Source organism: Emys orbicularis, chromosome 8 (assembly GCF_028017835.1).
Source record: "Emys orbicularis isolate rEmyOrb1 chromosome 8, rEmyOrb1.hap1, whole genome shotgun sequence".
NCBI classification, from domain to species: Eukaryota; Metazoa; Chordata; order Testudines; family Emydidae; genus Emys; species Emys orbicularis.
This window is the reverse complement of record NC_088690.1, coordinates 67,907,405-67,921,017: the sequence shown is the minus strand read 5'-3', so window position 1 is coordinate 67,921,017 and position 13,613 is coordinate 67,907,405. Positions and strand designations below refer to the sequence as shown.

The window sequence follows — 13,613 nt, the reverse complement described above, 5'->3', positions numbered from 1 at the left end:
ATCCGTGCAACCCATGTGTGTCTCGTCTATGTACCTGTCTCTGGTCCTTCAGGGGAGGTTATGAAATGTATTTGCACATTTGAGTCATTCCATTTTAGTTGATCCACCTCCATCCTTCTCCTACTCCTCCCTTCGTTCCTCTCCCAATGGGCCAAATAAAGATTGCCTCCCTGTGAAAGCGATTTTAAATGTTCTGTGCCATCTCACAAATGCATGGGTGTGTATTTTTATTTTCCTCCAAATCTTTCCCAGTCAGTTAAGTGCTGCTCATAGGACAACGGCTGCCTCCGCAACCGCATGACAGAGTAAAGAGAGAGCAAAGTGTCTGGGGAGAAGCAAGTTCTCCCTTGCAGACAGAGCTAGGCCCTTTGACAAGGACAGTGGCAGCCAGAGAGGAGGGCCCTTTTTGGTAGTCGCTGTATCACTGATGTTGATTCTTGGCCTAACAACGAAATGACCTGTTTTAGCCTACAGCTGGATCCAGCTCCTGTGGAAGCCTTGACTGGAATCTCTTCCATTTCTGTGGCTGAGACAGTCTCTCTGCCAGCCTTGGAACATGACCCATTCGTCCTGGGCTAAGCTTTGTCCCCGTGGGTTGTCATCATCAGCAAGCTCCTCTGTGCAGCAAAAGGAAAGAGTTCCCAGCCTCTCAAGGACAAAAGGCTGAGGCTGAGAGGGGTTGGGAGTGACAAAGCCCAGTCTGACCTGGCAGGACGTGTTCCTCTCAGGGTGGCATGGGCCATGACGACTCTGCTCTGTGTTCTCAGCTTGTGCATGCCCCTCTAGTCCGTGACGAGTAGACCCTAGTTCTTTGCGCTGCTTTGAACACTTGAGGTCAGGCTGCAGGACCCCTCTGGGCATATGCGGCTCTATGCTATTTTGCAAGTGGGCATTTCCATTCATGAGTGCAATGTCTATTCCAGGGCCTCCATTTCTCTTTCATAAAGGTATTCCTACTGCCGTAAACCAGGAGAGCCAAACCAGCAGGGATTTCCCACACCAGCTTTTCAGCAGCCATCCTTTGAGTGGCAGAGGGGAAATCTACCACTTCTTATGTTCTCTGTGAGCATGGGTGGGACTAGATCCAGTACATCGCTTAGCCACCCACTCTCCGTCTCTTACATGTGCTTATCTGGACCATCCTCTCAACAGTGAGCAATAACATGAGGCCTCAACCTGGGATGGCAGAGCAACCTGGGCTGAGGAGCTGCAGTTCCCTTCGGTGTCCTCGTTCCCTGCACACTGCCTCATTCATGTAGAAGGGATAGAGCAGCTCTCACGCTTCTGTCAGGAGGAGACCAAACCATTCATGTGTTTTAACCCTCTTCCCTCCTGTGGGCTTTCCACCCTTGAGTTCTAGGCAGGGATGGAAAAGCCCTGGCTAGGTGTGTCCAGGCCATCTCCCCCTGGCCAATTCAGGATTTTTCCAATGCGTGTTTGCTACTGTTTGAATGTGCTGATTGATAGCCATTCCACTGCTACTCTGGGGGCTGCTTTCGCAGCCTAATACATTTCATTGAAAGGAAGTTTCTCTAATATTTAATCTAGATTTCTCCTTTCTTAATTTCATCCCATCACTCTTAGTTACATCTGTGTATCATACTCTCCTCTCTCTCTCTCTGCGTGTGCTGTTTACATCCTGCAGATATTACTGTTGTGTTCCCCCTTTGCCATCCCAGACAGATGTAGCTCTTTTAATCTTTCCTCCTTAGTCCATTACCCTGCTAACTCTATCACCCCTCTCTGAACTGACACTCTCTCCACTTCATCAATATCTGGTAAGGTGCCCAGAACAGAATGAAGTCGTATTGGCATGGCCTAATGGACAGGTGATGTGATGATGCTTTTACATATGCAGCCCTGAGCTGTCATTGCATTGTTTTCTTTTTCCAGTTTTGTCATGCTGCAGTCTTGTGTCTGATTTGCTTCTTTCAGCATCCTGCCTCCCAGCACACCCTGGAGCTGGGGTTTGGACTGTTTCCCCCCGATGTTAGCTTAGTTCTTTCCAAGCTCTATGTAAAGGATTTTTTACAAACCCTTTTAGCAGTTATCCTCATAACTCCCTGGGAGGTCGGGCAGTGCTGTTAGCCCTATTCTGCAGCTGGGGAACTGACAGAGATTAAGTGACTTGCCCAAGGTCATGCAGGAAGTCTGTTGCAGAGCAGGGGACTGAACTAGGGTTTTCTCAGTCCTGGGCTAGTCCCCTGGCCACTAGGTTGTCAATCCTCTGAACCTTGTATTTTCTGCCTGGAGTACATCTCCCTCCTGACCCTCCCCCATTTTAGTTTCATCTGAATTTCATTCCTGGGCTGCCTGTGCCCCCATTCCCAGCATCGATAAAGATAGGCTGTAGCTAAGACACGTCCCTGCAGCACCCCATTGCATCCTCCATCCTGCACTGCTGTTGTGTGGGTTAGCATAACCTGTGTCATTAACCTTTCTGGATGGCCGTTCTGACCGCTTTCTGTCCACATACTAGTATTTATACCAAAGCTGACTTCAGTTCTAAGAGTATGGTGACATGAGAGAGTATCGCATGCTTTATAAGTCCAAATATAGCGCATCTGCTGCATCCCCTTCAGCCACTGAGCCTAGTGAAAAAAGCACTCATTTTTGTGTGGCAAAATCTTGGTTCCTGCTTGCTCATGATTCCGATAGCTGTGAGATGTGTAGTGGTTTCCCCCATGCTCCATTATTTTATTGTCAGGGCACAGAAGGAGAATGGACAGATCCCTTTTCTTTCCTTGGGGGGGACAGGGTGGAGCGTTTACTTTTCTCCAATCTTCTGATCCCTCCCCATTTTTTGGATCAAAAATTGAATTGCTGGCCACCAACAGTGACCTCCTGAGGGCAGCGGGGAGCAGAGTATGCAGGCCTCTAGCTGTATCGAGGGACAATGCTTGTGCCAGTCCTGGTTTCCAGGTTATCCCAGAAGCCATTGCAAAGATAGATGGTGGAGTCTAAACATTCCTTTGTAGCTGCAAATAAATGGCCAGTATATTGACTAGCTGACCCACAGGCCGAGAGAGGTCTCTCCTTGTTAAAAGGTGCTATCTCCAGAGTCTGTTTGCGTTACCTCTAGCCACCCATAGCAGTACAGACTGCTCTTAGTCTCTTGTGCCAGCCAGAGTGGGGATGCCATGCTTCCCACTCAGAATAGAAGCGTTTACACTTGCTACACTGGTGCAAGGCAGAGGAAATTAGACCCAGAGATGGCAAAGATGGAGAGATTCATAGATTCCAAGGCCAGAAGGGACCAAATATGTGACCCAACAGTTACCTGGTAGGTTATTTTTAGCCCATCCACTGCCATCCTCTCTCTGGAGTTCTTCCCTGTGATGTAGCATCAGTGCTTTGTCTAGGCCGGTGTAAATACCAACAGTGATGGAGCTGCTGTCCCAGGAAGTCTATTTCATGGTCTAAGGACAGATTGCCTTGGCAGGCCTGTCTTCCTGATAGTTTCAATTCTCCTTTTTTAAAAACTGTTGCTCCTTCTCCTCCCCTGGCCTGGATAATTCCCCTCTCTGCAGGGTGTTTGCACCCTTCAGGTGTTGGTAGACTCCTACCAAGTTCCCTCTTTTTTGTCACCTAAAGAGAAGCGGTGCATATTGGGCTCTTCTGCTACACAGAATCCTTTACATCAGGCCCAGGCCCAATTATGCTGGGCATTAGGCAGCCCCAGCTGCAGCGACGTTTCCAGCACCCTGCTCAGTTGCATTCCTTTTCTCCTTGCTCCACTTCTCAGTAGCTCTCTCTGGTGATTGCCTGTTAATTCCTCACCACTTTCTGTCAAACACAATAGGCTAGTTTCACACACACCAGACTCCCATACCTCCCTGCTCTGCACATGCAGCTCCCAATCCCATTGGGTTTTCCTTTGCAGCCCCATCCTATTGCACACTCATCCCATCTCATACTTGTGTTCCTGTTGCCTTAACCTCCCATTAGATACTTTTCTCCCTTCCAGCTGTCTTTGTTTTTCATTTTTCAGAGCTGACTCTCCTTGTGTTATTGCCTGACCACGTTTCTAATCTTGGAAGGGACCTTTTGAGTGATTTCTGTTTCCGCTGGAGCGTAGGCCACATCCCCGCTAGTCGCTGTCATCTGGGGGGGGGGGGGGGGTCTATCACAGCTCTGTTTGCTCTTCCCTCATCATTCATGGATGTGCTAAATAAGAGCAGACAGAGTCCCAACCGAGCAGTACTCCACTGGAGTATGGGTGGGTCTCAGCACGTGTGTGTCAGAGAGAGTGAATCTGAAGGATGTTCTGAGACAAGCATTGGTTTCCCCAGCCGTCCCCTTCCCTAAAAGCAGGGTTGCAACTCAATGGGGCTCAGACTAAGGCGGTGGCAATATTCGGTAGGAAGTGTCTTTATGCTAAAGCTGGAAGCTTAAAACTTGAACTGAGCCAGTTGAAATACTTGGCTTGGTAAGAGGAGGTCAGTGCTGTGAGCATCTCATGCCGTTGGGTGACCCTGTCTCCCGGCTGTGTGAGAGAGCTAGGTTAGGCTGCTGGGGAGGACGAGCTGTGCTGTATAAAAAGGAGCTGTACATGGTATGGAAAGATCAATCCATACTGGAGATGACCAAGGGCTGGGGTCTATTGCTTTAAAAATCCCAGGGGTCAGAACATAAGAATGGCCATACTGCATCAGACCAAAAGTCAATCTAGCCCAGTATCCTGTCTTCCAACTGGCCAATGCCAGATGCCCCAAAGGGAATGAACAGAACAAGTAATCATCAAGTGATCCATCCCCTGTTGCCTATTCCCAGTTTCTGGCAAACAGGGCTAGGGACACCATCCCTGCCCATCCTGGCTAATAGCCATTGATGGACCTACCCTCCATTAACTAGAACTTATCTAGTTCTTTTTTGAACTCTGTTATAGTCTTTACCTTCACAACATCCTCTGGCAAGGAGTGCCACAGGTTGACTGTGTGTTGTGTGGAAAAAATACTTCCTTTTGTTTGTTGTAAACATGCTGCCTATTAATTTCAGAAGGACACAACTGGTGCACTGCAGGCTTCCCAGGTGCAGTAGCAACAAGGGGCCAGCTTGGCTGGTGTGCCTCCGTGCAGCCCCATTGCTCTCAGGGGAGCTGCGTTGATGTGCACCAGCTGAAACTGCTTCAAGGGTCCGAATATGTTAAGAGATGAGGGAAATCACAAAACTGGGCCTGCTCCTGCTGCCTTTGACACTGATGGGAGCAGAACAGGCCTTTTGCTGCTACCACTCTAAGTCCTCTTGTGTTAGGTGCTACAAGTGCAATCTCAGAGGGCAAGGTTTGGCAAAGCAATTTGAAACCTTGTCTGCCTGCTTTTTAGACCCCCATATTGGTGCCTGCCAGACAGGTGGTGAGCTCTGCAGGAGGCTTGCTAAGACACTGTAGCAGAGGTGCAGAGAGTTTGCGGAAGCACAGGAAAGCCAGTAAAAGCGATGGGCCTGACTCGTGGGTGCTGTGGAGGTGCCGAAGGCTCACAAAGCTGGTTTAGTTGTCTGGGCTTTCCCCTCTGTGCAGGAGGAAACCCCAATGTGCAGAGAACCCATGTAGCAGCTCAGGTGCCCTCTTGCAGCCCCCCTCCCCTGTGACATGCTAAAGGGGATGTGACCAAAGCAGCGCATTCCTCCAGCTATTCCTGGTTACGGAGTGGCCAGGGGAGCAGGTTAGGAGAGCCTTGAGGTTGCTCTAAGAGTGTGGCCAAACTAGCACCTCGCTAGCCCCAGCAGCAGGATACTGCCCCTTTGCTCTTCTCTAGAAACAGCCGTCCTAGTGGTAGGAAGCCAGCAGGCTGCCTGGGTGCGGGACCCTACGTTCCCAGGGGCCATGGAAATGGAAGCATCGCAATTAGATGGATTTATTGGCATGACTCTTCAGACAATGGTGAAAATCATCCCAGTGTTGCCTTGCCAAAGACTGAAGCCTCTAAAGAGGAGTTTCTGGAGCAGCCAGGGGAAGCTTGGGTGCAGTAAATCATCAGGGCTGGCTGGTATTGGCTGAGGGTCAGAAGGGAATGATGTGTGAAGATATGAATATTCACTGTGGGGCTTGATCCTGAAATGTGCTGAGATTGGGAGAGCTCTCACCTTTTCCTAAGGCCCGGGAGCCAGGGAGAATACACTGGGGGCCTTGTATGCTCCCAACCTGCTGGGGGTCCCAGAGGAAATTACTCGAGAGACCCTGATAATACAGCTGCCTCAGAGCCATTCACCTAGGGACAGGGCTCCCAGTGGATGGTGTGGGATCTGCCGAGGTGGGAGATGCCCAGCTGACTCATCCCACAGAGGGAGCCCCACCACCTGATGGAGCAGTGAGAGGGGAATGGTGAGAGGCTCTTTCTCGCAGGTTTGGCTGGAGGAGGGCCCTGGGGAGGATCAGGCTCCCTGAGTGCGGCCGGGCAGGAGAGCAAACATGGGGAAACTGCAGCATCCAGCAAGCCCAGCACAATGGCAGGAGTCGTAACCTACCTGTGCTGAAGGGGAACCTGGCAGAGCTCGCGCCTAGTGCAAACGATGCTCTACGCCGTGCAGGAGGGTGCAAGGAACACGATGCGCTGCCGCAGCTTTGCAAAGGGCTGCTCCAGGATGTGAAGTTCAAAGAGACTCTGGGCGGGGCTTGTTCACGGCTTGCAGAGGGGCAGAGCAATGCCAGGCTAGCCAAAAGAGGGCTTTGCTAATACACTAGGGGGGCAAATAAATTAGAGTATTGAAAATGTTGGGGCTAGGAAGCTGCTTTTTAAAATCTATGTAAACTTGTTTGGCCCATTAGGCGGTAAAGGAAACCCTTCTGATAATTAGCGATCTCTGAAGAGCAGAGAGGGAATGCTTTGCAGAATATGCCAGTGAGTCCAAGTCACCTGCATCCTAGACTAATAGGCAAATTAACAAGTTTACTGAATCATGGCTAACTCTTTGAACAAGCATGGGGAAAAGCCAGTATGGATCCAATCTTCAAGTCAGGAAAAGGAGAGCAGCCCTGCCAATTACCAGCTGGTAAGTTCAGCTTCTTTCCCTAGGAAAATGTTGGACCAGATATTAAGAGGAAAAAGATCTGTAAAGATGGAAGGGATATTGGAACCAAGAGCAATAAGCAGCGGGGGGATTTCAAGCAATGAATCCTCAGAATGCCGGTATAGCGCTTTGTTTCGAGACATCCGATACCCCAGGTAGACTGCAACAGGCTGTACTTATATGGGTATGAGAGGGAGAGAGAGAGTTCTCACTGCTCAAAGAAACTGCAGCAGAGTCCTGCTGGTAACAACCACGTCTAAACTAGTAGCTGGCATGAGTTGGACCCTAGCACGGAGAGAACCAAAAGGTAGAAACGGCAGCCGCTGGGGCTGGGAGGTGGTTTCTAGTAGGGTGCTGCAGGGATCAATGTTAGGGCTGGTTTTATGAATGAGCTGGACTAGCAGGAAATGACCCTGAAATTTGCAGTGGTACTGTACTGACAGGCCTTGTGCAAATCAGCTGCTGTTAGAGCTGTTAGAATGGCACACAGGCCATTTTAAACAAAGACTTGATCTGGAGAATGCAGCTCTAATGCATCTTGGGCAAACTAACCAGAGACCCACCTATTTCATGGGAGTGAGCTATGGGGAAAGGGCAATGCCAAAAAAGAGTGGGGGACTTGAGTGGGCAGACAGACAGGTTTGTATCTGAGATGGCTGGGAAGCACCAGTGAGAATTGGCGCTGCCTATATGACTGTGATGGAACAGAGAGGAGATGGTCCCTCATGACTCCACTTAGACAGCAGCAGGAATCCTGGGACAGGTTCAGGGCCCTGGCTGCTACAGCTCCTATGTGCCACTCCAGTGGGACATGGGGGTCTGAAGGTGTGGGGGGTGGAAGCCCCCAGGGGATTCCCCCAGTGCAGGGCCAGTGTATGGACCTTTGCTGTCCCCTCTCATCCCCCAGTCTAGGGGTATGCGAGGAGCAAGAGGGGGTGTGGTGGTCAGAATGCTCTGAGCTCAGGCACGTTTGATCTGCACAGCAGCCCACAGCCAGCTGAGAGAGACAGCTTAAACTCACTGGCACCCATACGCCCCTTCCTGGGGGGTCTGTCCTGCTGTGTATGGACCCCTCCAAACAAGAAGTATATAGGCTGGTTAGTGCAGAGGGCAGCAGGCCTGAGTCAAGCACCTTAGCATGGAAGGATAAAAATAGCATTGAGTATTTTGTAATAAAGCCTCTCTACCATTTGTAAATATAGGCGGTCTGTGAAATATTTGGCCTATCCAGAATACATGGCAAGTCCATCCTCAACCGGACAGTGCTCAGCATTGGCTGCTAAAGCCCTGCTTCAAACAAGAGCCATCCAAATTTTCCCTAAATAATCCCTAAACCTGTCTGCCAGAAGCTGGGACTGGATGACTGGCATGGATCACTCGATAAATTGCCCTGTTCTGTTCACTCCCTCAGTAGCATCTGGCACTGGGCAGAGTTGGAAGACAGGATACTGGGCTAGATGGATCTCTGGTCTGAGCCACAACGGCTGTTCTTATGTTTGCTTTGAAGTCCAAAAAGTGTATTTTACTTACACTCATATATGGAAAAACTCCCTAAGGGGCTCTGCCCACATTAAAAAACGGGGGAGAGGATAGCCCAGTGCCGAGACTAATGGTGCAATGCAATCTTGATGCTGTTGAAGTAAGTTTTGAGTTCAGCGGAGCCAGGATTTCTCCATCAGCATGGAGAATGGCTGCTGCAGAAAGTTCTGGGCATGTGAAAACAGGGAGATCTGTGGAAACTTTTGCAACCGTAACTCTAGTGGGAGCAAAGGAACGCAAGCCATTGAAATAGACTGATTGGAGAAGGCAGCAGAGCTTTTGAGTTGGGGGAGTTCGCTAATGACACTAGAAGGCAGAAGGGAAGTGCCTGGCAAGGCACGTTAGCGACAATAGACTGAATTTTTCAGCTCTATTGATGGTCTCTGAATTGGTGGGATCCTCTGAGGATAGTGATGGAGAAGCTATTGGAGGTGGCTCCAGAGAGCACCTGGCCAATGTACAGTTAGCTAGGATGCATGAGTACCTTGAAAGAGGGGCAGAACTGGGCTCAGCTTTGATAGACTTGTAAGAAAAAATTAACTGAAATGGTGCCTGTCCCAAGATGGGCTTCAAAGGCTCGGTGGGGAGAAAAGGGAGGCTTGGAGGAGACTCGATTGAGATACTGAACCTCATGAAGGGAAGTTTAGAAGCTCGACTGGTCCCTCTGCTCATTCTGCCTCACATTGCAAGAACCAGGGAGTTTTCCTGCTTAAATGGCGTTACATTCAGAGCAAAGAAAAGCTCTCTTCACACAGTTTCTGAATTCACTGCCTGTAGGTCAGAGTCTAGAATCTGAGTTTATGGACAAGGAGCTAAAATAAATGTAATCAAATCTAATGCTTCAGGGCATCAGTTTTTCTTCTGCCGAGGCCAGGCAGCAGTTCTCACCATGTGTGGCACTGACAATTAGCCAGGTGCTATGTGAGAGGTGTTGCCTTCCCCTGAAATCCCCGGTATTGCTTTAATGGCAGAGGGTGGATCCCAGACTTGGCAGCCCACTGGCCAGCTCTGGTCCTGTGGAAGTGGGAAGGGCTGGAGAGCGCTTGGCATGCCGTGGTCAGCAGAGGTAACTGCATCCCACCCTGCTCCAGCAACTGAGGGTGGCTCTGCCCTGCTGCCCAACAGGCCACTCCCCATAGCCGCAGTGCTTCACGGGCAGAGGGCAGGGCAGGGCAGTCAACCTTCGCCCAGGCTGCAGGGTCTCCTCTCCCATTAACATATCCCCCAACTAGGCTCAGATAAAGCCCTGGACCCTCCTTGTGGGACAGACCAGGGGGTCTCCCTCAGCACCTTCTGTGGTGCGGGGCTGGGCCCTGCCTCCTGTCTGACCTCCCTGTTCTGGAGCTGGAAGTGGCTGTTGCCCTCTCCTCACAATCCATAGGAGAATCTGGGATAGGCCAGAGGCAGCCTGGCTCTGGCTGAGCCAACAGGACTAAAGCAGAGTAACCATACCATGCTCTGCTGCCAGCACCTTGCCCTGCCAGCCTGTGGAGGGAGGAGAGCCCTGCCACCGCATGGCCAGGACAGCACTCTCCTCCAGCGCTCTGCCCTCAGCGCTGTTGGTGCTAAACATGGGCGATCCGGCCTGGGGGCGATGGACAGCATGCAGCACTGATGGTTGGGTATCTGCTGGGGTCACTAGCCAGACATGGCCGGTGTTTGAGGATGGCTTCCTGTGAGGTCCACTCTGCCCTGTAACCTCCCTCTTTGCTGCTGATATTGGAGCAGGTGGAGCCAGGTCCACGGCACGTGGGAGTCGGTGTTGATCTGTCAAAGGCAGTGGAGTCGTGCTGATTTGCACCAGTTGAGGCTCAGGCCCAGCGCTGCTATTTCCTGCGGCTGACTCCAAACCTCCCTAAGATGTTCACTCCCAGCAATGGCCTGTTGCTGGGCTCTTTGCAGCCCTGGGATCAGCTGGTGACCCGTCAGTTCCTGGCTTTTCCCTTCCTGTCCTGATGGGTCTTGCCAAGCTCTAGGCAGCCGGTGTCAGGAACCACAATTGACAGGCAGAGCAGAGTCTGGCGGCGCCTTGGTGGTTGTGAGGCTTGGCCCTGTTGGGCAGAAGAGTGCCCAGAGGCTGAGAGAAGCCCTTGGCTGTGCGGTGAGCTGTCAGGGGTGAGGGCATCAGGGAGCAGAGAGCTTGTAACACAATTATTATTATCCATCAGTACTGCAGTAGCACCTGACAGCTCCAGTCCTGACCCAGAGGGTTATTGCAAAGGTCATTTGGTTGGGGTTCCATTGGGTCCCCTATTCATCACTTCCCCTCTCCCTTTTGGACCAGACCCCTTTTGGCTGATTGGTGGTGTCTGCAGATTTATTCTGCTTGTTGTTGCACAGTAACTAGGTCGTGCAGTGTCCCTGGGTCCGCAGCACGTGCTACACTGGAGTCCTTGCCTGTCAAGCACCCTCCCCAGGGCCTTGGGAGCAGTGTTCCCTCTAATTTTTCCCACCCATGTGTGGAATTAATTTTGTTATGTGCACCAATATGGAGGTGATGTGTGACACCTCACCTTCATATCGGTGCACATAACAGAATGAATGTGGTGGGGGTGAGGCCGAGGGGTTCGGAGTGTGGGAGGGGCTCAGGGCTGGGGCAGAGGGTTGGGTGCAGGGGTGTGAGTGCTCCAGCTGGGGGTGAGGGCTGGGGCAGAGGGTTGAGGTGCAGGGGGTGAAGGCTCCGGCTGGGGGTGCCGGCTCTGGGGTGGGGCCGGGGATGAGGAGTTTGAGGTGCGGGAGGGTGCTCTGGGGCTACAGCTGGGAGAGAGGACTCCCTGCAACAGCACCTGGGCTGGCAGGGGGAGAGGCACAGTAACTAGGTCGTGCAGTGTCCCTGGGTCCGCAGCACGTGCTACGCTGGAGTCCTTGCCTGTCAAGCACCCTCCCCAGGGCCTTGGGAGCAGTGTTCCCTCTAATTTTTCCCACCCATGTGTGGAATTAATTTTGTTATGTGCACCAATATGGAGGTGATGTGTGACACCTCACCTTCATATCGGTGCACATAACAGAATGAATGTGGTGGGGGTGAGGCCGAGGGGTTCGGAGTGTGGGAGGGGCTCAGGGCTGGGGCAGAGGGTTGGGTGCAGGGGTGTGAGTGCTCCAGCTGGGGGTGAGGGCTGGGGCAGAGGGTTGAGGTGCAGGGGGTGAAGGCTCCGGCTGGGGGTGCCGGCTCTGGGGTGGGGCCGGGGATGAGGAGTTTGAGGTGCGGGAGGGTGCTCTGGGGCTACAGCTGGGAGAGAGGACTCCCCGCAACAGCACCTGGGCTGGCAGGGGGAGAGGCACCTCTCCCCACTGCGGCAGCTTCGGGACTGGGGTTGCAGAATAGGCGCCACCCCCCCCCCCCCGCAAATCCCGTAGGTCCAGCCGGGGCTACGTTCAGGGAAGGGTGCCCTGCGACAGGTCCGGGCTGGGCCGTCGGCTGGATCTGGGCACGGCCGCCTAGGTTCGCACCGCGCTGCCCCAGCCGCAGTTGGGTCCGGGCTGCAACACGCCGCCCTGGCTGCGGCTGGATCCGCGCCGTGCCACCCCAGCCGCGTTCGGGCCAGGGTAGGAGGGCACCAGCTGCGGCAGGTCCAGGCTGTGGCATAGTTGGGGCTGGGGGGCCGCCCCGGCCATGGCAGGTTGGGGGTCGGGCTAGGTTGGGACCAGGGGAAGGGTGCCCCTCCCCCAGCCACAGTGGGTCCCCGGGCCTGCATGGCGCAAAATAGGCTGCTGCGTGGTGTCGTGACCATGCAGCTTACAGGGAACCCAGCTTGGGAGCTGCGTGCCTTCCCTCTCAGGCTTCCTGCAGCGAGGAGAGGCCATCCAGGCATGGGGGGAACTGCAGGGAGCTGGGCGGGAATGGGCCTCATGCATGGCATTGTGTGTGTGTGTGTGGGGGGGGGGGGTGTTGGGGTGCATGCAGCTTTTGTTTGCTGGGAAAGGGCAGGAATGTGCACAGGGCATCTTAAGAACATAAGAAAGGCCGTACTGGGTCAGACCAAAGGTCCATCTAGCCCAGTATCTGTCTACCGACAGTGGCCAATGCCAGGTGCCCCAGAGGGAGTGAACCTAACAGGCAATGATCAAGTGATCTCTCTCCTGCCATCCATCTCCATCCTCTGACGAACAGAGGCTAGGGACACCATTCTTACCCATCCTGGCTAATAGCCATTTATGGACTTAGCCACCACTTCTGCAGAAAGGCCCATGGCTCTGAGTCTCTGGGAAGCCAGGAACTGGGCCTAGCTTGCCGGTGACTGGCTGTGTCAGAGGGCATCATGGGGCATGGATTGCTGGGGTGGGTATTTTCCTGGGCAGGGCTGGGTCAGCCTCACTTACTGCTGCTCCAGGCCCAGAGGCCATTCGGGGAGTGCAGGTAGACTTCCCTGCAGCGTGTGCAGCCCCAGCTGTGAGGGCTTTCCCAGTGGGACGCTGTCTCACAGGGACAGGGACTGGCCTCCAGAGCCCTATGGGGGTGCCTGGCGCAGGGAGGGAGTGGGGCCATGCCCCAGGGTGGGAGCAGCTGGCCTGGCTCAGTCCTTTGTTTCTAGCCACTGTGGGGTCTTGGCGGCATTCCCCACCCTGGGTGCCTGCAGAGCGGCTGGGCTAGTGGAAACTCTGATGAGGCTGGAAGAGCCTGGGTTGTTCTTGCTCAGAGTGCTTCATGGCCTGGTGTCTCTGCTAGGTGAGCCTGGATGGGAGGACGCCAAGGACGGCAGCGCTGACAGCGTCGAGGGGGAGGCGCCGCCCAGCGCCGCGAGCCAGCAGGTGAGTCCAAGAGATGCACCGCTCTGCTGAGGTGCTGCCGGAGCTCGGCCAGAGTGGGGCGGCCAGGGGAGCTCCTGGAAGGACCCAGGGCAGATTGCCTTGGAGCTGTGCAGCTGACCTGAGATTTGCTCATTGCTAAACAGCTGGGAGTCAGGTTGGCTGCTTTGACCAGCTGAGAACCGGGGCCTGGTGAAGAAATCCAGCAGGAACCAAAGCCCTTTGGGTGCAGCTTGCAGGGTCGGTGCTTTAAAGGCCTCCCTGGGCACCATCCAGCCCTGGCCCAGGCAGCTCAGTGACCATTGCACATTAGCCCTTCG

At 53.3% G+C, this 13,613-nt stretch overlaps 1 protein-coding gene across 1 annotated transcript in view; it reads left to right on the top strand.

Annotated features, from left to right (window-relative positions):
* LOC135882268 (myomegalin-like) overlaps window positions 1-13,613 on the top strand; it is a 77,554-nt gene that overhangs the window by 25,089 nt on the left and 38,852 nt on the right. Inside the window, exon 18 of the mRNA XM_065409112.1 lies at window positions 13,214-13,296. Coding sequence (XP_065265184.1) covers window positions 13,214-13,296 — 83 coding nt within the window. The remainder of the gene's footprint in view (window positions 1-13,213; window positions 13,297-13,613) is intronic.